Source organism: Myotis lucifugus, unplaced genomic scaffold, assembly GCF_000147115.1.
Source record: "Myotis lucifugus unplaced genomic scaffold, Myoluc2.0 scaffold_133, whole genome shotgun sequence".
Taxonomy (NCBI): Eukaryota; Metazoa; Chordata; class Mammalia; order Chiroptera; family Vespertilionidae; genus Myotis; species Myotis lucifugus.
In genome coordinates this window covers 1004347-1028925 of record NW_005871181.1, presented here as the reverse complement: position 1 = coordinate 1028925, position 24579 = coordinate 1004347, and the positions used below count along the sequence as shown (strand labels likewise).

Genomic DNA, 24579 nt, shown 5'->3' with positions numbered 1-24579 from the left:
GCCTCGGGAGGACAGAGGGGAAGGAGTGGGAGGGAGGGCGATAGAAAACAGGTGTGACGAGGGCACAGCGAGGCCTTTCCCTGCTGCTGTTCGGGCCTGTGGTCACTTGAGCAGCACCTTCCCGGGCCAGCGAAGCCACTCGGGTGTCTGTACCCAACTGTGGCTGCCCTCCCAGCATCCTCCAAACAGGACCTTCTGTCACCCGCAGGGGAAGTGTGGCCTCGCTGTGGCCCTACTTTGGAAAGCTGACCAGGACGCTGTGCTCGGTGTTGACGCTTCCTTCCTTCCTGATGCTTGCAGCCCCTGCCTTCGCCTTCCTAGGCAGGCCTTTGGGAGGAGGTCTTACGGACAGGTTCTGCGTTAGGTGTCTGGGAGATGAGATGAAGCCAGTTGCAAAGGGTTCCCTCGCCCAGCCGGCCTGGCTCAGTGGTTGAGCGTCAACCTATGAACCAGGAGGTCAAGGTTCGATCTCTGGTCAAGGGCACATGCCCGGGTTGCCGGCTCGATGCCCAGTAGGGGGCGTGCAGGAGGCAGCTGATCCATGATTCTCATCATTGATGTTTCTCTCTCTCTCTCCCCCTCTCCCCTCCTCTCTCTGAAATACAATCTAGATACATATTTTAAAAAGTGGTATCCTTTTCCTGTTCTTCTGACTGAGAGTTCAGTCCTGACATATAAGTCCTTGAAGGCCTATGTTTAAGTCACCGGCTGTGATATGACTTAATGGTATCGTTTTTCTCGACTTGCTTTTGGTCAGTGGCCAACAGTGGGCCGCTAAGCCCCCCTGCACATAACGTCTTTTACCAACTTAAGAACATGTCCCCTTCGGCTAAGCCCCTGTACCTACTTTCTCCCAGTCACACTTAATAACAATGACGATAATGACGATATTAATGACTTCTAGTCAGTGCTGCTTAAACTCCAGGTATGCTCAGCGTTTTAGAGATAGGAGTCATTGATCCTGGCCATAATCCATAGGTGTTATTAATTTCTCCATTTCACATAAAAAAAAGAGAGGTGCCTAGAGAGATGAATAATTTACCCAAGGTCAATGTCCGTGAAGTGGTAGACCCAGGGCACACACCCACCATAGCTGCCTCTATCATCCTGACACGTTCCCACTAATCGGAAGGTCGTCACTCGCCAGTCACGTGACACACTGTGGGGCAGTGTGGCCCAATGGTTAAGGACACAGACTCCAGCATGAAATTGCCTAGGTCTTTTGTTTGTGGGGGAAGGCAGTCCCCTCTGGAAGCAGAGTCCACCTGGCCTGAAACCTATCCATCATTTACATATTGGAAGCCGATATGTAAATAGCCCGGGTTGTGGGCTCGATTTACATATTGGGGTGTGTATACACGGGGTGCTCCTTGGGGTCTACACTGAAAAGAGCCATCAGCACGCCTGTTCTCTTTAGATGACTTAAAAAAAACCCCAACACACAAAAAAACGAACCCCTTTGATTAGCCAACAGTCCCGATGTTTAGAGAGCTGTAGGATTTTTAATATCTTTATTTGAATTGCACGAAGCGGCCAAATGTCGTTTGGCCCTGGGCTGCTGTGTATACGTGTCCCGGTGCCAAGAAGCAACCGAGCTCCGCCTGGGATGCCAAGCATTCCAGACCTGTTACCTTGTAAGTGTAATATTTACCAGATTTTTGCTTCATCTGCAGATGGAGAGCAGGGCTGAGAGTGTGTGTGTGTGTGGGGGGGGGGGGGGGTGGAGGGGGAGAATGGGAGGAGAGCGGCCCGGCTGCTGGCCAGGGAGCTTGAGTTCAGAGGAATCCCTGGGTGAGTAGGTAGCTGGGAAGGTGAGCAAAGATTCGCTGGAAGTGGCCCTTTTGCTGGCAACTGGGAACCTAAGATGAAAATAATAATAGAGGCCAAATGTTGGGGTGCTCCCTGGGGGCCAGGTACAGAGCTAACCATTCCTGCTTTCCTCCTTCATCCTCCCAGCTCCCCATTTTATAGATGCCAAGAGTAAGTGGCTTGCCCAAGGTCCTGCTCCGAGGTGGGTCTTGATTTTCCCTTCAGTGAAACTGGGGTGGAGAAGGGATCCGAGTGGCCAAGTCAGGCCACCAGGAGCCAAGTCGCTCTCGGCGTCCTGTGTGGGTTCTGGCGTCCTGAGCCTCCCAACCCCCTGCAACATGGGTGTCACTCCCACTTTACAGAGGAGGAAGCTGAGCCCAAGAGGGGTGAAGAGATCTTTGCCCAAGGCCAGCTTAGACGAGGCAAGGCCAGGGGTGTCATCTGGGTCTACTGAGTCCCAGACCTTCAATTGTGAGTCACAGTACGTGTCTGTTAGGCAACAGTGCCGAGGTTACAAAAAAAAAAAAAAATCAAACCTGCCTGGCCGGCCGGCGTGGCTCAGTGGTTGAGTGTTGACCAGTGAACCAGGAGGTCACGGTTCGATTCCCGGTCAGGGCACATGCCCGGGTTGTGGGCTCGATCCCCAGTGTGGGGTGTGCAGGAGGCAGTCGCTCAATGATTCCCTCTCATCATGGATGTTTCTATCTCTCTCTCCCTTTCCTTTCCTCTCTGAAATCCATAACAAAAAGAAAGTATATTAAAAACAGAACAAAACCCCAAGCCCTCCACCTCTGGACCAAGCACAGCTCGCTGTCATGTTCCTGAATAACCAGGGGCTTGGGGCAGAGGTCTAGCCACCCAATGCCGAACTCCCTATGCCCATCAACAGAGCTAGTAGATGAGAAAATGTTATTAGGAGTGTGTGTGTGTGTGTGTGTGTGTGTGTGCATGTACACACAGCAGGGGGTGGGGGGGGGGGGGAGTTGTGGCAGGAGCCGGCAGAATTATTGTCAAAGTGCAGAGATCAGCACTTGTTTGAGAAGCACACGTCATGTCCCGTATGGTACTGTTATCGCTTTATCTGATGAGTAAACGCAGACAAGACCCCTAAGTTCAGCAGAAGGAGATGGTGAACCGTGGCCTGAGTTCTCTTTGCCCTCCCCCGATGTGGCTGCCATGGGGACCCTCAATGTCGCTGTACATTTTGGCGGGGAGTTGAGTGAAAATTGAGCCAAGGCCTCAGAAGCCACACCCCGAAGGGCTCAGGACTGTCTTTCCAGGAGACAGAGAATGAAAACAGAAGGAGGTCCCTGCCCGGAGGCCCCTGGCCCAGCCCTCACTCAGCGGCTGGGGAAGACGCTCTGGTTGACTCTCACCCCAAAAGCAGTATTTTTAGCTGCAGGTGGAAAATTAGAAAAGCAAAGGTGTGAGATGAAGTTGCCGGGAGCCAAACAAAACCCCCGGCGCTTCCAGGCACACATGCCGACGGGCCGGGCCTCTGATTCATGCCGATGCCCGGCTGATAAAGTGGCTGCTTACAGCACCGCTCACTCCCAAATTAAAGCAGGTAGCTGGCTGACTTCTCTGTGGAAATTCCCTTTTTTTAAATTCTTTTTCTTTCTTTGCTGGCTTTGCCGCGCCACTGGGTCCCGCTGGACATTTGGGCAAAGGAACAGAAGCCAAAGAATGATTTTCCGTCATTTCAAACCTTGAGGCAGAAGACAGGGGAGTCATTTGCCTGGAGGGGAGTGGCCAGGGTGGAGGGAGAGGAGTCTGGATTAGGAAGGAGGACTAACATGACCAGCTCCTGCTCCCAACACAGTGCTGAGAGCATCTTCAAATGCCATCGCTGGTCTCCTGCGGGCTCGCCTTTCTCATCCCTTCCAAGCCCCGGTGGGATATGGAGGAGTGACGGGCTGTTTCTCTTTGGATCGCTCATCTTGATTTTTTTTCAAAAAATATGTTTTTATTGATTTCAGAGAGGAAGGGAGAGGAAGAGAGAGATAGAAACATCAATGATGAGAGAGGATCATGGATTGGCTGCCTCCTGCACTCCCCCCGCTGGGGATCAAATCCACAACCCGGGCATGTGCCCTTGACCAGAATCAAACCCGGGACCCTTCAGTTCACAGGCCGATGCCCTATCCACTGAGCCAAACCGGATAGGGCTCATCTTGATTCTTGAAAATAACCGAGTACAGGGTGAGGAGGTTGTTATTTGGAGTAAGCTGTGTGCAGAGTCTTCTTGGGAGTAATTGGGCTTTTGAATGAAACACTAGATGATAAGGAAAAGCTTCAGGGAAGCAAACAAAGCAAAAGGGAAGGGAATTTGTTCCCGTTTTGTTTTTTTACTTCAAAATAAAATATGTGCAGTGTGCATAGGAATTTGTTCATAGTTTTTTTTTAAAAACTATAGTCTGGCCCTCCAACGGTCTGAGGGACAGTGAACTGGCCCCCTGTTTAAAAAGTTTGAGGACCCCTGATGTAGATGATAAGGAAAAGGTTCAGGGAAGAAAACAAAGCAAAAGGGAAGGGAACCAACTGTGGGAGGGAGCCTCCGGAGGGAGCCTCAGTTCTGCCCGTGGGAGTCACAGGACAGCTGCAGAGCTGGGGTAGGATGTCAGCAGAGGTTTCCTGGGAAGACCTTCAGCCAAAATGGACCCCCATTTAGACAGGACTTGACCCCCGTTTTCTCCATGTTTAATCTCCCGGGGATTTGTACTGATCTTTAGAAGGGGCCAGCATGCGAGGCAGGAATGCAGGTGTCTGTTTTTAAATGTATCCTCTATTGTAAGTATGAATCTACATTAAGAAGAACACAGGAACGTTTAACAAAATATATCGTTATTGACTTCAGAGAGAAAGGGGGAGAGAGAGAAACATCAATGATGAGAGAGAATCATGGATCAGCTGCCTCCTACATGCCCCACACTGGGGATCGAGCCCACAACCCAGGCATGTGCCCTGACCAGGAATTGAACCATGGCCTCCTGGTTCATAGGTCGACATTCAACCACTGAGCCATGCTGGTTGGGCACTTGTCCATCTCTTGACTTGAGTTCGTTCCTTAGTTCACACTGGCTGTGTGTGTGTGTGTGTACATATATTTCTGTGGGGGCCTGGGATCCACCTGGTTTTCCTCTAACAACCGTGGGAGGGCATAATGTGACTCTCGAGCCACATGGGGGTTCTTTTGGCCCCTTGAGTGTAGCTCATTCCTAAGCCTTAGGAAGTACCCCTAATTAAGTTAATAACAATGTACCCTACCTTTATAGTTTAAGTTTAAAAAAATCTGGCTCTCAAAAGAAATTTCAATCGTTATACTATTGATATTTTGGCTCTGTTGACTAATGAGTTTGCCGACCACTGCCCTAACACATTTCAGAGGCACCTGGCTTTATAAGAAGAGCTCTTCTTTAATGAGGACTTACTTAGTGCTTTTTGAGAAGTGGAGGAGAGCCATTGACTTGAAACTAAATGGACATGTGCCTCGTCCCGTCTACACTGCTGTACTGAGAGAAGCAGTGCAGGGCAAGCTCAGAAGCCACCTGAGTGTTGACACGTCCGCAGCAGACTTCTGAAGGCCTCCAAGGAAAATAGAGGGGAGGGGAGCCAGAGCTTAAGCTTCAAAAGAGAAGAAACTCATTTCTTAAGAATTCACGCTTCTCGCCCTAGCTGGTTTGGCTCAGTGGATAGAGCATCGGGATTGTGAACTGAAGGGTCTCGGGTTTGAGTGCGGTCAGGGCACATGTCTGGGTTGGGGCTTGATCCCCAGTGTGGGGCGTGCGGGAGGCAGCCGATCCATGATTCTCTCTCTCTTTCCCTTCCTCTCTGAAATAAAAATAATATAGATTTAAATATACATTTAAAAAAAAGAATTCACGCTTCTTAAAATGACAGCGCCTTCCCTCTTTGCTGGGGTGTCAAATAAACTAGAACTGGTTGCATTAACTCTTCAGACACCGTGGTTGTTCTTCTTTAGTCACTTTCCTCTCCCGCTTGTCCCTGAGAGCAGATTAAAATCGGTACATTCTACAGCCGCTGTCCACCCAAATCGCACGATCGAAGCGAAATTCTTGGGCTTGCTCTCAGATAATTAAATAAAAATAACACCCACTCAGACGTTGTGCTATGCAGAGTCTTACTTTAAAGACTGTTTTCATTTCCTCTCACTAACGGTGGCCTGACCTTGAGCAGAAGGCTGCTTAGCACCCAAGTGAACGCGATTTCTTAAAACCTGCCTAACGCACGGAGCCCCCATTCTGGGACGCGGCGGCCCGCATTCATCTGGATTCCTATAATTCCTGTACGTCCCCGTATCTTAATTGCCCAGAGCTAGGCTGCCAATACAAACAGGATGGGGGGAGTGTACCCACCCTTTACAAATATATCCTCCAACCCTATGAAACACCATCCTTTGAGACTCTATAACAGTGTTTGGAAGGCACTGCACGGCCGTCTACCGAGATGCTAATAAGGACGGATCACTCACAACTCCTTCAGGGCAATTCTTCCTTCCCGCCACCTCCCTAGTTCACGTTCAGGGCCAGCATTCGGCATCAAGAACAATTCAGACCTTCCCATCAGCTTCCCCAGGAACCCTGTTTGGAAACTAACCCTCAGAGGGCCGATGAGTGGGGGATGGGCGTTTCAGGGTGAGGTGGGTTCTAGAACCTCCCGTTGGCCATCTTCCTTGATGATTCTCAGTAGGACACAGCTGTCCTGTTCATCCATTTTGAAGAAAATGTGCCACTGGGTGAATGTTTTGCTTGTTTTATTTTTAAAATATGTTTTGATTGATTTCAGAGAAGAAGGGAGAGGGAGAGAGAGAGAAACATCAATGATGAGAGAGAATCATTGATCAGCTGCCTCCTGCCCGCCCCCTACTGGGGATGGAGCCCAAAGCTCGAGCATGTGCCCTGACCAGGAATGGAACCGTGGCCTCCTGGTTCATAGGTTGATGCTCAACCACTGAGCCACACCAGCAGGGCTGGCTTAAGAATTTCTAAGTAGGGCCAAGTGGAAAGGGAATGGATCAGCTTGTGTGGCAGAACTAGACCTACTGGGTACACGAGTAGGTAAGCATATCTGAGGCCAAGATAGGGAAGAGACCGTAGTAGGCCATCCACCTGGGCTCTGAGCCTGGGAGTCTGGGCAAGGCTGTCCTGTCTTGTCTTGTAGACAAAACCGTAATAAGAGGAACTAGATACCAACAACAGTGAGAGAGGACCGAGCACCTGCCAGGCGGTTCCTTTGTGGGCTCTCATTTCTAAATGCCACCAGGAGTCTCAGAGAGGCTGAATATTGGCTGTGTTTGCTTTTTCCCCCTCTCAAACTGCATCATCCAGGCCCTCTCTTCCTCTTCATATTTACTCACTCCCAGGTCCTGACTGTAAGGTGTTCCTAGTCACAGCCCGTGGCCACGTGATGAAATTAGTAAATAGCTTGCAATCCTCGCAGGGTGTGCCCTGCTGTGCATTAGCTTCGCTTTCGGGCACAGCAAGGATCAGCATCGTGCCTCCAAGCCATTAGGCGGTAGCTTCACAAAGCAGCTCCCTGGAAACAGAGAAGCGTCCAGTGCAAGGGAGACACGCCCTGGCCATTATATTCATCGCTGCTGTGATTTTAGGAAGATTAGAGAAAGACCTGCAGGCTGGTAAGGAGTCGCTGCACCCAGTGAGCATGTCAGAAGCCCACAGCAGTCACTGCAGGGCTGCGGGAAGGACGGAGACTGTTGGAGCTTGTGCCTCTTTGCGGGGATGAGCAAGAATGTTCGAGATGGTGCATTTTAATTCTTCCCTCGCCAGTGTTTTGCATTTTTTCTGGAAAGATTGGACTCCTTGGTTTTTCAATCTCTAGAAAGATTAAGAAGAAAAAGGGGCCAAAACCGGTTTGGCTCAGTGGATAGAGCGTCGGCCTGTGGACTGAAGGGTCCCAGGTTCGATTCCGGTCAAGGGCATGTACCTGGGTTTCGGGCACATCCCCAGTAGGAGATGTGCAGGAGGCAGCTGATTGATGTTTCTCTCTTATCAATGTTTCTAACTCTCTATCTCTCTCCCTTCCTCTCTGTAAAAAAATCAATAAAAATATATTTTAAAAAAAAGAAAAAAAAAAAAGAAAAAGGGATTCTAATTTGCTAAGAGCTTAAAGATGCGCTTCTCAGTTTCCAAGTTGAATTCATCCGTGCAGTCGACACACGGTGCCTTCCTCCTGTTGGCCGTGCAGGGAGCCGTGGCTGAATTCTGGGAGAGTTGTGGGGCTCCACCATGTCGTGGGGGTCACCGGCCTCTTTAAACACCAGAAGTGGATCAGACCCATGACTATTCTGCCCCGTGGATAGTGTAGAGAGAAAAAGAAGGACAGATAGAAGAGACGTAAGAAAAAAGGATAAGATAAAGAATGTGGAACAAGGGGAAAAGAGAGGGTCATAGGAGGAGAGAGAGAAAAAGAAAGGAACCCAAACCAAGAGAGCTTATGTGCTTTAGCGAATGAGACAGTGGCAGGACAGTGAGGCCATTGCAAGGGGTATGTCCCATTCACCGTGCACCTGCCCCTGGTCCCTGACACGCCCTACGTGAGCCAGGGGCCTCCCTGCAGCCGTAGTGAGCCCACCCCTTTCCACAACCAAGGCTCTTATTGCAAGAACCCAGCACCCCCCACCCAAAGGCCTGTCTCCTGAGCATGATGAGACATGGAGAGGCCTCGAAACGAAATAGGTGTCTCCTTGCAGGTGGGTGTTATGAGGAAGCTGGAAACTTTGCAGTAGAAACTAGAAACCCTGAGTTCAAGCAAGCCACCCCCCCCCACCCAGGTCGCCTCCCCTGCGATTGCATTTGGTGGCCCTGTGTCAGAAGGGGTCCCAGGCTCACGCCGACAGCCCGTCCCATCTCTAATAGCAGGGAGATGAAGGCCAAGTCCCGTAGCTGATGCTGACACAGTTAGACTCCCAGTTGCCAACGGCACGTCAAGTCTGACCCCGGCCCCACGTGGCGACTCCCGCTTTCAATCACAGATGCTCGGGGGCTGGGTTACATTTAATAGGAGCGACGGCGGAGGGAGCGGCAGAAGCCACCGCGGATGCGCTGTTTATTTCTCGGTCGTTTTGTGTGAAATTGCTGTGACTTGAATGTCAGCAGTGTTTGGGATGTGGTCGTGAAATGAAATCCATCGCTGGCGTGCCAAGACAAATTTCAGGAAACCCCAAAACACAATTGTCTTGGTTTCTTGCTTGGCTGTGTCTGCACACACACACACACACACACACACACACACACACACACACACAGGCTGGTTTATTGGCCTCCAACTGCTCAGTGGGTTGCTGGTCTTGCCACCCTCTCGGGACATCTAATGGACCCCAAACTGCTTCCCTCAAAAAGCTGGGCATGTCAGGGACAAGGGGCCACGGCGCACATTAGGCTCGTCAAAGTCCACGCCGATTACTGTAAAGCTATGGGAGCCCAGTCATTTCTGGGAAGGAAAACAAGGACTTTGTTCTGTGTCTCCAGGAGCTGGGAGGTAAGAGCCCGTGCAGGCTGGGCATCCAAATACTGGGCCTTGCATTCAAGTTTCTGGAGCTTTCCTGCAAGGCCAAGATGATCTCTAGTTGAGAAGGAGCCAGTTTTAAAAAAAAAATATATATATATTTTATTGGTTTCAGAGAGGAAGGGAGAGAAGGATGGAAACATCAATGATGAGAGAGAATCATTGATTGGCTGCCTCCTGCACGCCCCCTACTGGGGATGGAGCAACCTGGGCAGGTGCCCTGACTGGGAATCAAACCTTGACCTCTTGGTTTATAGGTCAGTGCACAACCACTGAGCCACAGCGCCTGGACAAGGAGCCACTTTTTTTTGTATCCAACTTTGTGACAAGGCTCCGACACGGGGTTGGTATTTCTGCCAGGGTGGCATTCATGCGGCTCCTCTGTGCAGAAGGCAGAAGCCACAGGGTTGATAGAAAGACCAGCTTCACTTTGTGGCCAAGAGTTATTTTATTCTCCTTGCTCTTCGTTCCTTTACCTGTGAAATGGGGATTAAAAGCTCTTGCTCAGCAGCATGTGAACTAGGATAACCTGGGAGGGGGCCTGAGGTAGAATTCTGAGGGAGACCAGGCCATTCTCTCTAGGGTGTGGATGGTGGGATGGAGGCATGCTATTCATCCCTCACTAGTTCATGACACTGAGTAACCACGGGAAGGGAAGCCTGGCCAAGTTCATTGTGGTTAGACCACAGTCTAGGGCAGACGTTATCAAACTTCAGTGCAAAGCAGAGTCACACGCGATTCGCCCTCAAGGCCTGGGATGGAGCCAGGTGATAAGCATTATCAGCAAGCTCCCCAGGTGAGTCCCACGCAGGCGGTGAGTGACGATCGTCTAATGTAGAATTTAGGGGAGAAAACCCGCTTTTGGAGGCTCACCCTTGAGGAGAATGATGTAATGGCAGAGCTGTGAGTGTGCTGATGGCCATCTAGCTTGGCCACCCCCAGATTCAGGACACCCCACTGCGTCTTTGGGGACAAGGTATAGCTCACAAAGGCCTGAATTTTTCCAGGGAGGTACTCCCATTCCTTTTAAACTTTTCTATGAGAAAAATTCTTTAATATTGAGCCAAAGTGTGACTCCCTGGCTCTACTGAAAGTAAGAACTTCCCACCGGAAGGATTTGGAATCTCCGAAGGGATGTGGTGTTTCTAAACCCCCCTCTTCTTCAAGCTGCGTGTTCTCAGTTCTTCCCTGAGGGCTTCTCCAGCCGGCCTGTGCCTGAGAATCATGGAAGAGCTTAGAAAAGTCCACTGGGTTCAATGAAACAGATTCTCGGGACCTGGGTCCCAGGAATGGGTATTTTAAAAGCTCTTCACATTGGAAAAGGTGAAAGGGGTTAGAACTGCAAATTACCAGCCATAAGAACAGTCACAGGGCCCTAGCCAGGTTAGCTTAGTGCAGCGGTTCTCAACCTGTGGGTCGCGACCCCTTTGGCAGTCGAATGACCCTTTCACAGGGGTCACCTAAGACCATCCTGCATATCAGAGATTTACATGATGATTCATCACAGTAGCAACATTACAGTGATGAAGTAGCAACGAAAATCATTTTATGGTTGGGTCACAACATGGGGAACTATATTTAAAGGGCCAGAAGGTTGAGAACCACTGGCTTAGTGGCTAGAGCATCCACCTGTGGACTGAAAGGTCCCGGGTTTGATTCTGGTCAAAGGCACCTGCCCGGGTTTCGGGCTCGCTCCCCAGTGGGGGACGTGTGGGAGGCAGCTGATCAATGAATCTCTCATCAGTGATGTTTCTATCTCTCTCTCCCTTTCCCTTCCTCTCTGAAATCAGTAAAAATATATATTTAAAAATACAATAAATAAGCTGGGCAATTAGTGAGAATCATGGGGGCACTTCACTTTTCTAAGAGCCTCAGAGTTCTTGCATTGCTGCAATTTCTGCTTTTCTGTGTCCTGCTGGCCTGGTCGCCTCATTGTGGTCACAAGACCAACACAGAGTCGCTGGTGGGAGCTGCTCAGCTTTCTTCTCACCTCGTGCATTGAACTGCTTCTACTTCTAAAGCAAGAGCCGAGAACATCGATTTGTATTTTCAGGCCCTTGAACTAGAATCAGCTGAAATGGTTAAAATAGCCTGAGGCAGTGGTCGGCAACCTCATTAGTCAACAGAGCCAAATATCAACAGTACAACGACTGAAATTTCTTTTGAGAGCCAAATATTTTAAACTTAAACTATATAGGTAGGTACATTGTTATTAACTTAATTAGGGTACTCCTAAGGCTTAGGAAGAGCCACACTCAAGGGGCCAAAGAGCCGCATGTGGCTCTCGAGCCGCAGTTTGCCGACCATGGGCCTGAGGGGCGGAGGGCGCTGGCCAATGTGGAGCGGTGGGGGGAGGGGGTGGGGGAGCAGAACCACCCCCTTTTTGGAGCCCCCACTTCATGATCAAGCTGCTCCTGTAAATATTTGCAAGCGCCCCTTCAAAGCTTGAAAGCCTAGGACACGATCCTTAGACGGTTTGCTTAGAAGAAGAAGAAACAAAATTGACCTCGTGGTCCGCGGCAGCCATAAAAAGAAGCGTGTGTAGGGCCAAGGCCCAGAAAAGGGGGTGGGGGGAGAGCGGTAATGGCTCAAAGTTTAATAAACACAAAAGAGAATAAAAATAAATCTCAAGAGCTCTTATTTGCACACTTGATGGAAGGATGAGGGGGCGGGTGGGTGTGAACGATGGGTGTTCGTGGGGGTTGGTGGATCGGGCCTGCGGGGAAATGAACTAGATGTTTATGCTTTCTAACGACAGGAAACACACTGAATGGGCTTTGCTCTTCCAGGATGCGCTTTCGAAGCATGTGTGCGGCGTCTGATGGGGAGGCCACGGGAAGATGCAGGCAGCCACTAGGCCTGAGGAAGGGCCTGGGCAAAGCAGAGAGGGTGCAGAGCTCAAGCAAATGGCCCTACCCCCACCCAGGCTTCTTGTCCCAGGTGCTGAGCCGATCGGTGAATACCAACCCGTTCAATCACCTGGGCTGGGCCTGTTCAGAGGAGAGAGAGATAGAAATATGAATGATGAGAGGGAATCATTGATCGGCTGCCTCCTGCACGCCCCCCACTGGGGATCGAGCCCGCAGCCCAGGCATGTGCCGTTGACCGGAATTGAACCCGGGACCCTTCAGTCTGCAGGCTGATGCTCTATCCACTGAGCCAGACTGGCTAGGGCAGCAGCTACCTTTTCAAATTGTTCTGCTGGGGGCTCCAAAAATGTTCCTGCTTCTGTGAATGGTTGCCCTCCTTGGAAACTGCCCGCCAACTATTTCATGTCGAAAGAAATGCTTTCTTTTCTCCAAGACCTGGATGCTTTAGAACAGCGGTTCTCAACCTGTGGGTCGCGACCCCTTTGGCGGTCGAACGACCCTTTCACAGGGCTCCTCAAACTTTTTAAACAGGGGGCCAGTTCACTGTCCCTCAGACCGTTGGAGGGCTGGACTATAGTTTAAAAAAAAAACTATGAACAAATTCCTATGCACACTGCACATATCTTATTTTGAAGTTAAAAAACAAAATGGGAACAAATACAATATTTGTATTTGCATGTGGCCCGCGGGCTGTAGTTTGAGGACCCCTGCCTAAGACCATCCTGCATATCAGATATTTACATGACGATTCATAACAGTAGCAACATTACAATTATGAAGTAGCAACGAAAATAATTTTATGGTTGGGTCACAACATGAGGAACTGTATTTAAAGGGCCAGAAGGTTGAGAACCACTGCTTTAGATTTTTAAAAACATTTGTTTGTTTGTTTGTTTGTTTGTCTCTGAGACTTTCGGCTCCCTCAGTTCGCACAGTCGTCTCTGAAGCAGGCCTCCGGCAGGGCATGGCTTGGACCTCACTTCCCCGTGAGCTGCTGTCTGAGAATCCAGGGCCCGGGCACAGGGACGGGCCAGGCTCTGGGGTTTTGAGGCTGAGAAACTGCAGAGCTCCTCAGATGAGGAATTCTTGGTGTGTTCCGAGCCTTTTTGTTTTTTTTTTCAGTGTAATTGTCAGGGCACGGATTTCTCCAGAAATCACGAAAGGTATTTATGTCTATTTTAAGATCGGCAAGATGGCTCATTTATTTAATAAGAACTTGGCCTTGCCAATAGCCAGATGCCTGAGTCTTTCAAGGCTCCTCATTGATGACCGGCTATGCAAACAGTGGATATTCGGTAAACTGTGCGTGTGCAGAGCCCCGTCCTGGGTATGCAGAGAAGAAGAAAGACTTGGCAAACAAGGTCTTTGCCCTCAAGGTCCTTAAAATTGCACGGGGGGAAACCAACCAAACAAACATAATGCAGGAGTCATCAAAACATCTGTCAAGAGCCATCAGCAACAGTGAAAGATTCTGTTGAGACGAAGCTAAGCCGTTCAGGAGAGGGTAGAAGAGAGTAATGAAGGCACCAGAGTGGATAGAACATTCTGGAATAAGGAAAGAAAGTTTGCAAGAGATTTTAGACTAGGATGGTGGAAAGATGTGAAGCAAGTGGCCTGCCCAGGGTAGGGGCTCAATCGGTGGGTATTGTAGAGGATGGATGGGGCTGGAATTTGGACCTGCTTTGCTATTTGGTATGGCCTCCATTGCATCTTCAAAAGTGATGGCAGGTGATTATAAAATAATAACAACACCCTCGCCACCCTGAGCTTGAAAGTGTGGTGTGCTGTTTTACGTGGCTCAGCACTGAAGGAATTTGGGCCGATTCTTTCTCTCCATTAGCCAAGATTCCCTCCCACCAAGGGCATTATCTTGAATAAGGAATTTTAAGACTGGATGCTGTATCGCTGGTATATGGGTATAGTTTTGTTTTTAATTTTGATTTCCTCATCCTAACTTAACTAGAGGGTGTATTTGGTCACACGTGTGTGAAAAAAAACAAGCTTTCGAAGCCAAGAAAAGATGCAATACATGAACCTGGAGAGAGCAGAACATTTGGATGCCAAAATTTCAAGGAAAAAAAATACATGGGCAAAACTGCTTGCCATTAGGAGCTATTTTCTTGGCGTATGTGATTAAAGTGTATGCGAGTCTGACAGCTCTCTCCAGCATCAACTGTCACGAACATGCTCCAATGCATGACCATCTAGCATTTTCCACTGCTCTGCCAACTTTCAAACGAGAGGGTTAACTGCACGCCCGCAAATGGAGTTGGAAGTGGTTTGTTAATCTCCATTAATCTGCTACTCCTGTAACCAAACGCACATGTTTATTTTATTTTTCCCCCCCTAGTTAAATTGTTAATGGTACGAAATTGGCGATTGAAAACGAAATCGTTCTGTAGATATTTTCCTTATGGTTTCTCGAGACTGTCTCATGGCTGCACTTTTTCTTTTTGAGAGAGAGAGAGAGCGAGAACAATGGATTTTTATCATTTTCAATGATCGCCCTAACTTTTCACAGATGCCATCCCGCCCACTTTCTACAGACCCTACTTCAGAATCGTCCGCTTTGACGTCTCGGCGATGGAAAAGAACGCTTCCAATCTGGTGAAGGCGGAATTCAGAGTCTTTCGTCTACAGAACCCCAAAGCCAGGGTGCCCGAACAGCGGATCGAGCTGTACCAGGTAACCTTTGTCTGGGTTGTTGGCATGGACTACCAGCTTGAAGCCTTTGTATTCTTAGATTTTTCTGAGCTGATATAAACCATCCTATACATCTGCACGCATGATATAGACCCTCATTTGTTATTCCTCCATTACTCCGGAAGGAAGAACCTTTAGAATGGCGTGGGGATGCCCTGAGCACACTTCTGCGGTCGCATGAATGGCTGGAGCCCCCACCCATTTAGTCCAGAAGCTCACCCCCTAATCTGGAAAGTCAGATAACCTAGGTCCAATCCCACTCTAAGTGAGAGAAGTCACTGAGCTTCCTCTTCTCAACCTATAGCTGTCATCCCTTTCTCCTCATCTTTCTTTCTTCCCTTTCTTTCTTTTTTAAATATATTTTATTGATTTCAGAGAGGAAGAGAGAGAGAGAATTACTGATCAGCTGCCTTCTGCACGCTCCCCCCCCCCCCCCCCCCGTCACTGGGGATTCGAGCCTGCAACCTGGGCATGTGCCCTTGACTGGAATCAAACCTGTGACCCCTTCAGTCTGCAGGCTGACGCTCTAGCCACTGAGCCAAACCGGCTAGAGCTCTTATTCTTTTAAAATATATATATTTTTACTTCAGAGAGGAGGAAAGAGGGAGAGAGAGAAACATCAGTGACGAGAGAGAACCATTGATTGGCTGCCTCCTGCATACCCCCTACTGGGGATCCATAGATGAATGTACTGAGATTAAAAAAAACCTCAGTGGATCTCAAAGGCATCTTAGATTTCCTGACCCGGGCCTTAGGAGCAGCAGCTGCTCATTTTTGTAGCGACACAGACATCAGCTTCGGCTGAAGTCACCTTTGCCTGGACAAGAGAACACCGCCCTCTGAACCATGTCCAGCTCGGCCAGGGGTGAACCTGAGCAGGGGCGGTGAAGGATTAAAGAAAACAGACAAGAGAATATAGCTGGAGCCAGATGGGACACCCTTTTGGATGGAGAGACCGTGCCACAGCCTGCAAGCCGAGTCTTTATTTTATAGTCAGATCCCACGAGGCAAAGCAAGGGCGTGGTCAAGATGTTTACAATGTTCTCGCGAGTTTCAAATCTATTTACTTACATGCACCTGAGAACTCTATCAAGCTTTGTTTTGGCAGCACTTGCTGCACCTCCCACAGCCTACCTCACTCAGCCACCTGGGACCACAGGTTCGGACCATAAGGTCAAGCTTACAAGATAGCCTTTGGCTATAATGGTGCTGGGAGGGCTCTGCCCTCCAAGCTGGGACCTGCACGTGGCTTTGCCACGGGAGGACTGTGCCCTCTCTTTAGTCTGAGGCTTGAACCTGTGCAAATGCTATAGCCGCTCTCCACAGCCCTCTACAAAACACTGTGAGAACTTTGACAAAGGAGAGATAAAAGCTATCCTCCTGCCCTCTCCAGCCTTTTTCTCTAATACTTGAATTTTAAAAAAACTTTATTGATTTTTGTTTTTCAGAGAGAGAGAGAGAGAGAGAGAGAGAGAAACATCAATTTGTCGTTCCACCCATTTATGCGTTCATTGGTTGATTCTTATATGTGTCCTGGCCGGGGATTAAACCCAAAACTTTTGTGTATCAGGATGATGCTCTAACCAACTAGCTACCCAGCCAGGGCCTCAATACCCTCTTCAGTTTGCATTTAGACAATCACCACTTCGTCAAATGTGATGAAATATCATTTGCAGAGACCGGTTGCAAGGGTCTACAGGACAGTGGCTAAGTCCTAAGCTGTTTATACTTGTTTATTTTTGGCTTCAAGCTGGATAGCAAATGTTAGATGATGTTTCAGATTTGAGGATGAAAGGGTGAATTGATGATTATGGAGTAAAATAAGTAACCAGGTTTTAGTGGGAGAAATTTTACACACACACATATATATAGATATCATCTCTGCAAAAGATTTTAAACTACGCATACCCCTGAGGCTTTAGTGTGAAAATTCATGGTTGGCGGTGTTGGCCTGCTGTTTAAGGGATCCCATTGCTGCAAAATGAAGGTTGGGGATCCTAACATTTTGGGGAGTATAGCATAATGAGGTTAATGAAAGCCCCTTTTCCTAACCCCAAATACCTGTGTGTGTATGCTACACACACACACACACACACACACACTTTCTCTCTCTCTCTCTCTCTCTCTCTCTCTCTCTCTCTCTCTCTCTCGCTCACACACACACACACACATACACACACAGAGCTCAGCTTTCATGTCTCATATTGCCCGAGGGCATATGAAAGAAAAAGTCAGCCAAAAAAACTGTTCAATTAGACTTTGCAAAAAGTGCTACTGGAAAGAAAAAAAAAAAAAGACGGTGCGGTTGTGCTGAATTTTACAGCGTGCAATCCCCTTAGTACCGATCCTAACCCGGTGCCACATCGGAGACACACACAGTACAGTAACCCCCTCAAAAAAAAAAAAAGCCATGAAGTATAATAAACACTTTGTTTGCATAAGGCTATTAATAGCTTGTTTTGTTTTTCCAACCTGATTGGATGGCAGGCTGGTCTCCTAGGGAAATCGGATTGTTATCATTTGCTTTAAATTTGATGTTACCCGGGTCGGCTTACCTTGTGAGCAGACAGGACCCCAAAAACCGTGTGAACAGTAGCTGTTCTGCCGCACTCCCAAGAAATGTTAATAATCATGCGATTGCAACTAATATTCAGTGTTCTCTGGTGTAATGTGGCCAAGCAACAGTGTTGATCATTGCTAACAGCTCCTTGTGTGCTGGGAGCGATGTTAAGTGCTTGGAAATTCTCTTTCTTGGTTTTTCTCCCTAATTTTCATCCCACAATGAAGTAGATTCACTAGAAAGGGTGAAGTACAGTATAAAATTGCTTACACTCTCTGATGATGCTTTTGGTTATATATATATATATGAAATCTTGTTGGGGTATGTGTGCGGGTAAAATTCCAAGGAGTAGTTTCTTACTTTTTAAAATATATATATTTTATTGATTTCAGAAAGGAAGGGAGAGGGAGAGAGAGATAGAAACACCAATGATGAGAGAGAATCATGGATTAGCTGCCTCCTCCACACCCTCTACTGGGGATCGAGCCCAGGTGTGTGCCCTGGACCAGAATCGAACCAGGGACCCTCCAGTCCGCAGGCCGATGCTCTATCCACTGAGCAAACCAGCTAGGGCCCAAGGAGTAGTTTCTACCTCTCATTCTAAAAGATGGGCTTCTTGATCCTTGATTGTGGGTGTCGTTCTGATGAAGTCTCTTGGTCCCTATGAATATGCAGGCAGGGACTGTGGAAATGCTGGGAGAATAAGAAGGGGTCGGAACATCTTTGCTTTGAAGAACTTCACAATCAGACTGAGCATTTCGAACCTACTCAACCCAGTGTGATGAGTGCACACCAACCGTTACAGATCAATCGTGTCCCCTGGAGAAATAGATGTTGAAGTCTTAATCCTCGGGACCTCAAACATGACCTCATTTGGAAATAGGGTTGTTGAAAATGTAATTAGTTAAGTTCAAATGAGGTCATACTGGGGGGGGGGGCAGGAGAATGGTGATCCTATATGACCAGCGTCTCTATAAGAGGATGGCCACATGCAGACAGAGGCACCCAGGGAGAACGCCATGTGAGAACAGAAGCAGAGGCTGAGGTTGTACGGCTTGAATACCCAAGAATGCCCGCCAGCCACCAGATGCTAGAATATTCGGAAGCCTCCCCCGTCCCGAGTTAGAGGGAGCAGGGCCCAGCCAACACCTGGTTTCTTGCTTCTGGCCTCCAGAGCTTTGAGAGTAAACTTCTGTTGTTCAAACTTCTGGTGTTTTAAGCCACTCAGGCTGTGGCAGCCCCGGGGGTCTAACACATCCATGAGGCAAAGTCTCCCTAAGTCCCAGCACACAGAGCCCAGAGAGGAATCAGGATGCAGCCACGGGCTCTCTCTCTGCTCGCCCAGCGCGTCTCTTTATCTGGGCCTTGTTCTCTTAGTGCCCAGTATCCCTCCCAGTTTCTCGGATGCTCATAGTTATCTGTTCACCTTCTCGGGGGGGCCCCCTAGGCTGGGGGAGCTACCTGGCTTCAGAGGGCCTCCTGGTGCCCTGTGAATCCACCGTTTCACATTTCTGTTGAGATGCCCGGATGCCCTTCCTACAGCACCAACTCCTTTAAGAGGAGGGACCAGCTCCTGGTCCTGGGATGTCAGGGTCAGCAATGCCTTGCTCACAGTTGGGGCTTCATATTTGTTGAACTCAACTGGAGGAAGTGGGCTATAAAATAAATTCAAGTTGGTATGTGAGGACCCAGGTGCATATAATCAGTGCTTTAAGGAGCCTTCCAGATGTTTCTAATGCAGTAATTATTCAGTGATTGAGTAATGACTAAGTGAATTAACTGATTATATTAAATGTTTTAGTACATGGGGGCGGGGGCGGGGGTGGAGTGAGGTTGTCATAAGGGTACAGGGCTCCTGCTCCATCAGTGGAAGCTCTCTGGAGGGTGAAGGTGGAAGTGCGTTGAAGAATGAGGGAGAATCGGTTGTTTCTCCTGTGGATAAGCCAAGACATATTTTCTGGCGTGGGCTCTGTTTGCATGAAAATAAATGTTGATATTATCAAGATTTCAAATCAGATTTCTCCCAAATTAAGTCAATGAGTACTATTCTCGAAGCTGCTACTGTCAGCAAACCAGAACAATGCTATTGTTTCCCTCTATCTTTCCAGTGCTCGATAACCCATTGAAAGAAATTAACATTTATCGCTTCTCGGCCTTTTGGCTAAGATCAAGTTAAGAAATTAACATTTAACCGCACCCCCCCCCCCAGGATTACCCTTGAAGCCAATACTTAAAAAGTAGTGAATTGGCCCTAGCTGGTTTGGCTCAGTGGATAGAACGTTGGCCTGCAGACTGGAGGGTCCCAGGTTCAGTTCTAGTCAAGGACACATTCTCGGGTTGCAGGCTCCATCCCCAGTAGGGGGAGTGCAGGAGGCAGCTGATCAATGATTCCCTCTCATCACTGATGTTTCTCTCTCTCCCTCTCCCTTCCTCTCTGAAATCAGTAAATATATTTTTAAAAAGTAGTGAGTTGACCGTCCTGAGAAGTCTTCGAAGACAGAGATGTTGGAGAATGAACTGTATTGTTGTGGAGTAGATGGCTTCTAAGGGGCTTTCTAACGCTAGTATTTCATGCTACTGAGGTTGCTCACTCAAAGTCAGGCAGATGTGAGAGATGGTGCTCATAGGCAGTAGAGTGAATGTTTAGTTCAACATCTGTTAATCCATGCAAGTCACTGCAAATAGTTACATTAAATGAGGTAAAAACATGAAATGCATTTAAAGACAAGATGGGCTCACACTAGTTAAGCTGCCGCTTTTCTCGATAGCTCTATTGTTCAATTTCCCTTCCTATCAGAATTTGGGTTCTGGTGGCCTCTTGGCTCTCCTGTAGGTCTGTTGATGTCTGAATATGCAAATGGAGTTTCCAGCTTTTTCTTATCACTTTTGCAATGTCTCATAGGAGTGGATGAGGTGTCTTCCCTTCACGTCTAAGCCAAATCCTGAGTTGATTTACAACATCATTCTTTAAGAACAAGATTTCCTCTAGCTATAACTTTGCATCTAGACTGCTATTTCTTTTATTTATTTATTGCCCCCAAACGATTGGGTAACACCAGCCACTTTTGCCTCTATCCACTCCCTGATTGGCTGCTTTCCAGGGACAGAGAGCTGAATAGATCCTTTTGTGTAGGGAGTTTTGTAATTCCGTGAAGAGCTCAGAGCCTTGCCAAAGGAGATGTGTGGGTATTTTGCACATAACATAGATAATGTGTATATATCAATAATGGAGTGAAGGTAACATTCGAGCATCAGAGTGGGTGGTAGCTCAGTGATAGACAGCTGTGTCTCATTGCCAATCTAATAGGAGCTCTCTTTTCTAATTCAGTAAGGAATGGTTGTTGGTCTGTTATTTAACGAAAAAATGTGTTAAAGCAGGGGATTATAGAAATGTATGAGAGAGAGAATGAAGATATTAAATATTTTAACTTAAAACATACTAGTATGTGTGTGTGTATATCTATATATAACTTAAAACATACTAGTATGTGTGTGTGTGTGTGTGTGTGTGTGTATATACACAACACAACACAACACACACAATTTACACACTGATTTTTTCCCCATGAATCACATCCATATTGGATCATTTACCATTTCTAGTTTTTATTTTCTTTAAAGAAGAGAAAATTTTTTCCCCATGAATCACATCCATATTGGATCATTTACCATTTCTAGTTTTTATTTTCTTTAAAGAAGAGAAAACTTTCAGGACAGTTGCAACCTGAATGCAGCATTCTTCTAGGCTTTTATCCTATTATTCCTCTTCTTCTTTCTTTATAGCTGTCTTTGCCCCATCGAAAATTAGAAAAAAACATGATGATAAAATATAACTTAAAATGTAGCTTCTCACAATTCAGTGGCACTGAGTATATTCACAATGTTGTACAATCATCACCACTATCCATTTCTACAACTTTTCCATCACCCCAGACTTGGTACCCATTAAACAGTAATTCCCCATTACCCCTGCCCCTGCCCGCTGGTAACCTCTATTCTACTTTCTAGCTCTATGAATTTACCTATTCTAGGTACCTAGGATAAGTGAAATCATACAATATTTGTCCTTTTCTTCCTGCCTTATTTCCCTTAGCACAATGCTTTCAAGATTCATCCATGTTGTATTACGTGTCAGCATTTCGTTCCTTTTTATGGCCAAATAACATTCTATTCTATGTCTATATGGCCTTTTGTTTATCTGCATACCTATGGGGGACACCTGGGTTGTTTTCACCTTCAGCTGTTGTGAATAATGCTGCTGTGAACATCAGTGTACAGGTCCCTGTCTGAGTCCTGGCTTTCAGTTCTTGTGGGTCTAAACCTAAGAGTGGAAATGCTGGGTCATATGGGAACTCCCTTTTTGAGGAACCACCACATTTTTCAAAAAAGAATTTTTTTTTAAAGCAACGTGTCTTGATGAAGACACTCCACTCGGTTTCCCAGCACAATGGCTCTCCTGACTCCTGGGCCTGTATTTCATCAGTTTCTAGACCATGTAATTAACTTGTATAATTACAATAGCAAGTCCAACTGTCATAAACAGGATTAGAAACATATATGGGGTGAGGGGACAGAGGGGGGTCCTAAGCTATGGTGACAGGAGAAGATTTGACTTTGGGTGGTGGGCACGTGGTGAAATCTTGTATCCTAGAAACCCACACCTGAAACCTATATGATCATGTTGACCAATGTCACCCCAATAAATAAATAAAAAGAAACATATACAGTTGATAGCTGCTAAGCATGTAACTCAGCTGGTGAGGCCAGAGTGCTTGGAACCTTCTAGAGACTGTGGCTTCCCAGCAGTGAGTCCCAGCATTCAATGGGCAGCAGCTAATGTATATTCCAGAGCTATTGGAGATACTGGCCAACCTGGCCAGTTAAATGGACATTAGTCAAGAGAGCTTCTACTATTGAATTAAATGTTCTTTTTTTTTCTGCTAAAAGCTTTATTGTTTCATTTGGTCTAATGCATGGGAGAGGGCTTCAGGGCGGTTAAAGAATTGTGGAGAGACTGAGGTAAAAGCCAGACACCAGGGGATACAGAGGGAACCCCCAAAGACCTCTGGGCTTCACAGGCTCCTAGTCGTGCTTGAGGGTGAACCTCTCAAAGAAATACTTGCCCAGCCCAGCCTGGGGGCCACCTGCGGAGGTGAGGAGGCGGGGCCCATCTCCAGGAAGTGGTTCTGCAGGAAGTCACAGAGATCAGGGCCTGCAGATCCAAAGGGCTTGGGTCCTTGCCAAGGCCAAGGCCAAGGCCAGGGCGGCTTCCATGGTGCCCTGAGTTTTGTCCCACTCATCTTGGGGAGGCCTCAGCACGTCCTGGAAGAGAATGCAGCCACTGCTGGTTTTGCATCTTTAAGATGCTCAGGCCCTCACTCTTCTTTCCCACCAACTTGAGGAAGAAGCGGCCCCCGCCCTTGAGAGCCACATGGTCAAGGTCGAAACAGAAGCCCAGAGAGAGGTGGGTGTGGGGCCCGCAGAGGCAGGTGGCCAGGCGGGTGACAGGGCCTCTGCCTCGCTGGTGGAGTAATTCTGATGCATTTGGGAGCGCGTGGTTGTTCGGCATAAGGGGTTAAGGCAGAAAGGAAACCCGTGTGTTGGCTGGTCTGGGAGGTGGGTGTGAGGGTGGCGACTGGATGAGACGCAGGAGAGTGGCCCGAGGCTGGGAGCAGGGGCGTCCCTGGGTCTGTCCCAGACCCGGGACGGCCAGGGCCCTGCTATATGTCCTTTGTCCTGTAAAGATGGATAAAGAGATTTGGGAACAACTGTGGCTCTACAGGACACAGCTGTCGATTCAGGCCTGTGAACTCTCGGTACACGTGTTGCTGGGAGCTTAGAGCCAGTGAAGACTAACAGAGAACGGGAAGTTGGCCGATCTGGCCATTTTTGTATGAACTCCTGAATTTAAGAAAGGACTGATGGATTGTCTTCCCTTACACTAGTAGGTGAAAAAGGGAAGATAAGCAGGGAATAGGGAGGGTGTGCCTATTCTTAGAAAGAAGATACCTTTCAAGTGGAGACGGGAGACCCTGAGAGGCGATTAGAAGGTTTTCTAGCAGTTCTGAGGCACAGTCACGGAGCTGTAGGAGGAGAGCTTTCATATAGCACCATTCATCCTTGTTAGCGACCCACGTGATTAAAGGTTTGGGAGAATACCCCTCTAAGTATCAGCTACAGGAACTGGGTTTATTTAGCTTAGAGAGAGAGAGAGGCAGAGAGCGGGCATGCTGAGGGGGACTTAATAATAGTCTCCAGGACTATGAGGGTTATTCTCTGGCTGATGGAAAGCAGCTGTTTCCTGTTTGCACGGAGGACTGGATCAGAAAGAGCGGAGTTAAGCGGCAGCAAGTGGGTTTAAGAACTCCTTGGCCAGAAAGTTCGAGATGGCAAACCCGCGAGAACAGAGTTTCAGCATGAGGCGGCAGGGCAGCTGTCTCTCTTGGGTGGTTTCAGTTGGCTTGGTCTTGAGCTGATGAAAAGATGTGGAGGAGTTTTCACCCACGTGACGATACGAAGTTGTCCATTGTCAGAACCTACAGGGGTTCGTTCTGTGGCTGAGGAAACACCTTCTAAAGCAGTGGTTCTCAACCTTCTGGCCCTTTAAATACAGTTCCTCATGTTGTGACCCCCAACCATACAATTATTTTCTTTGCCACCTCATAACTGTAATGTTGCTACTGTTATGAATCGTCATGTAAATATCTGATAGGCAGGATGGTCTTAGGCGACCCCTGTGAAAGGGTCGTTCGACCCCCAAAGGGGTCGCGACCCACAGGTTGAGAACCGCTGTCCTAAAGGCATTTTACAAAGTAAAATATTTATATAATTATATTTATTTATATTTACTCATACATATATCTCATAGATAGATCTCACAGCTATATCAAAATATACCCTATGTAATGCCACAAGGAAAACAATGTTTTGTTTTTGACAATAGGTCTAAGTGTTAAGGATAGGAACATGAGTAAGACATAAAGCTAATTAGGAGCAAAGCAGATACGCAAAACATAAAATAACACATGATAGGAGGTCAGCAAGGGGAAGGAATTTAAGGACAGGAAAATGAATCCTGGGTATGTTAGTCCT

At 47.8% G+C, this 24579-nt stretch overlaps 1 protein-coding gene across 2 annotated transcripts in view; it reads left to right on the top strand.

Annotated features, from left to right (window-relative positions):
• TGFB2 (transforming growth factor beta 2) overlaps window positions 1–24579 on the top strand; it is a 60704-nt gene that overhangs the window by 25143 nt on the left and 10982 nt on the right. For both annotated transcript variants that reach the window (XM_006094312.3, XM_006094311.3), the window contains one exon: window positions 14746–14909. In XM_006094312.3, coding sequence (XP_006094374.1) covers window positions 14746–14909 — 164 coding nt within the window. The remainder of the gene's footprint in view (window positions 1–14745; window positions 14910–24579) is intronic.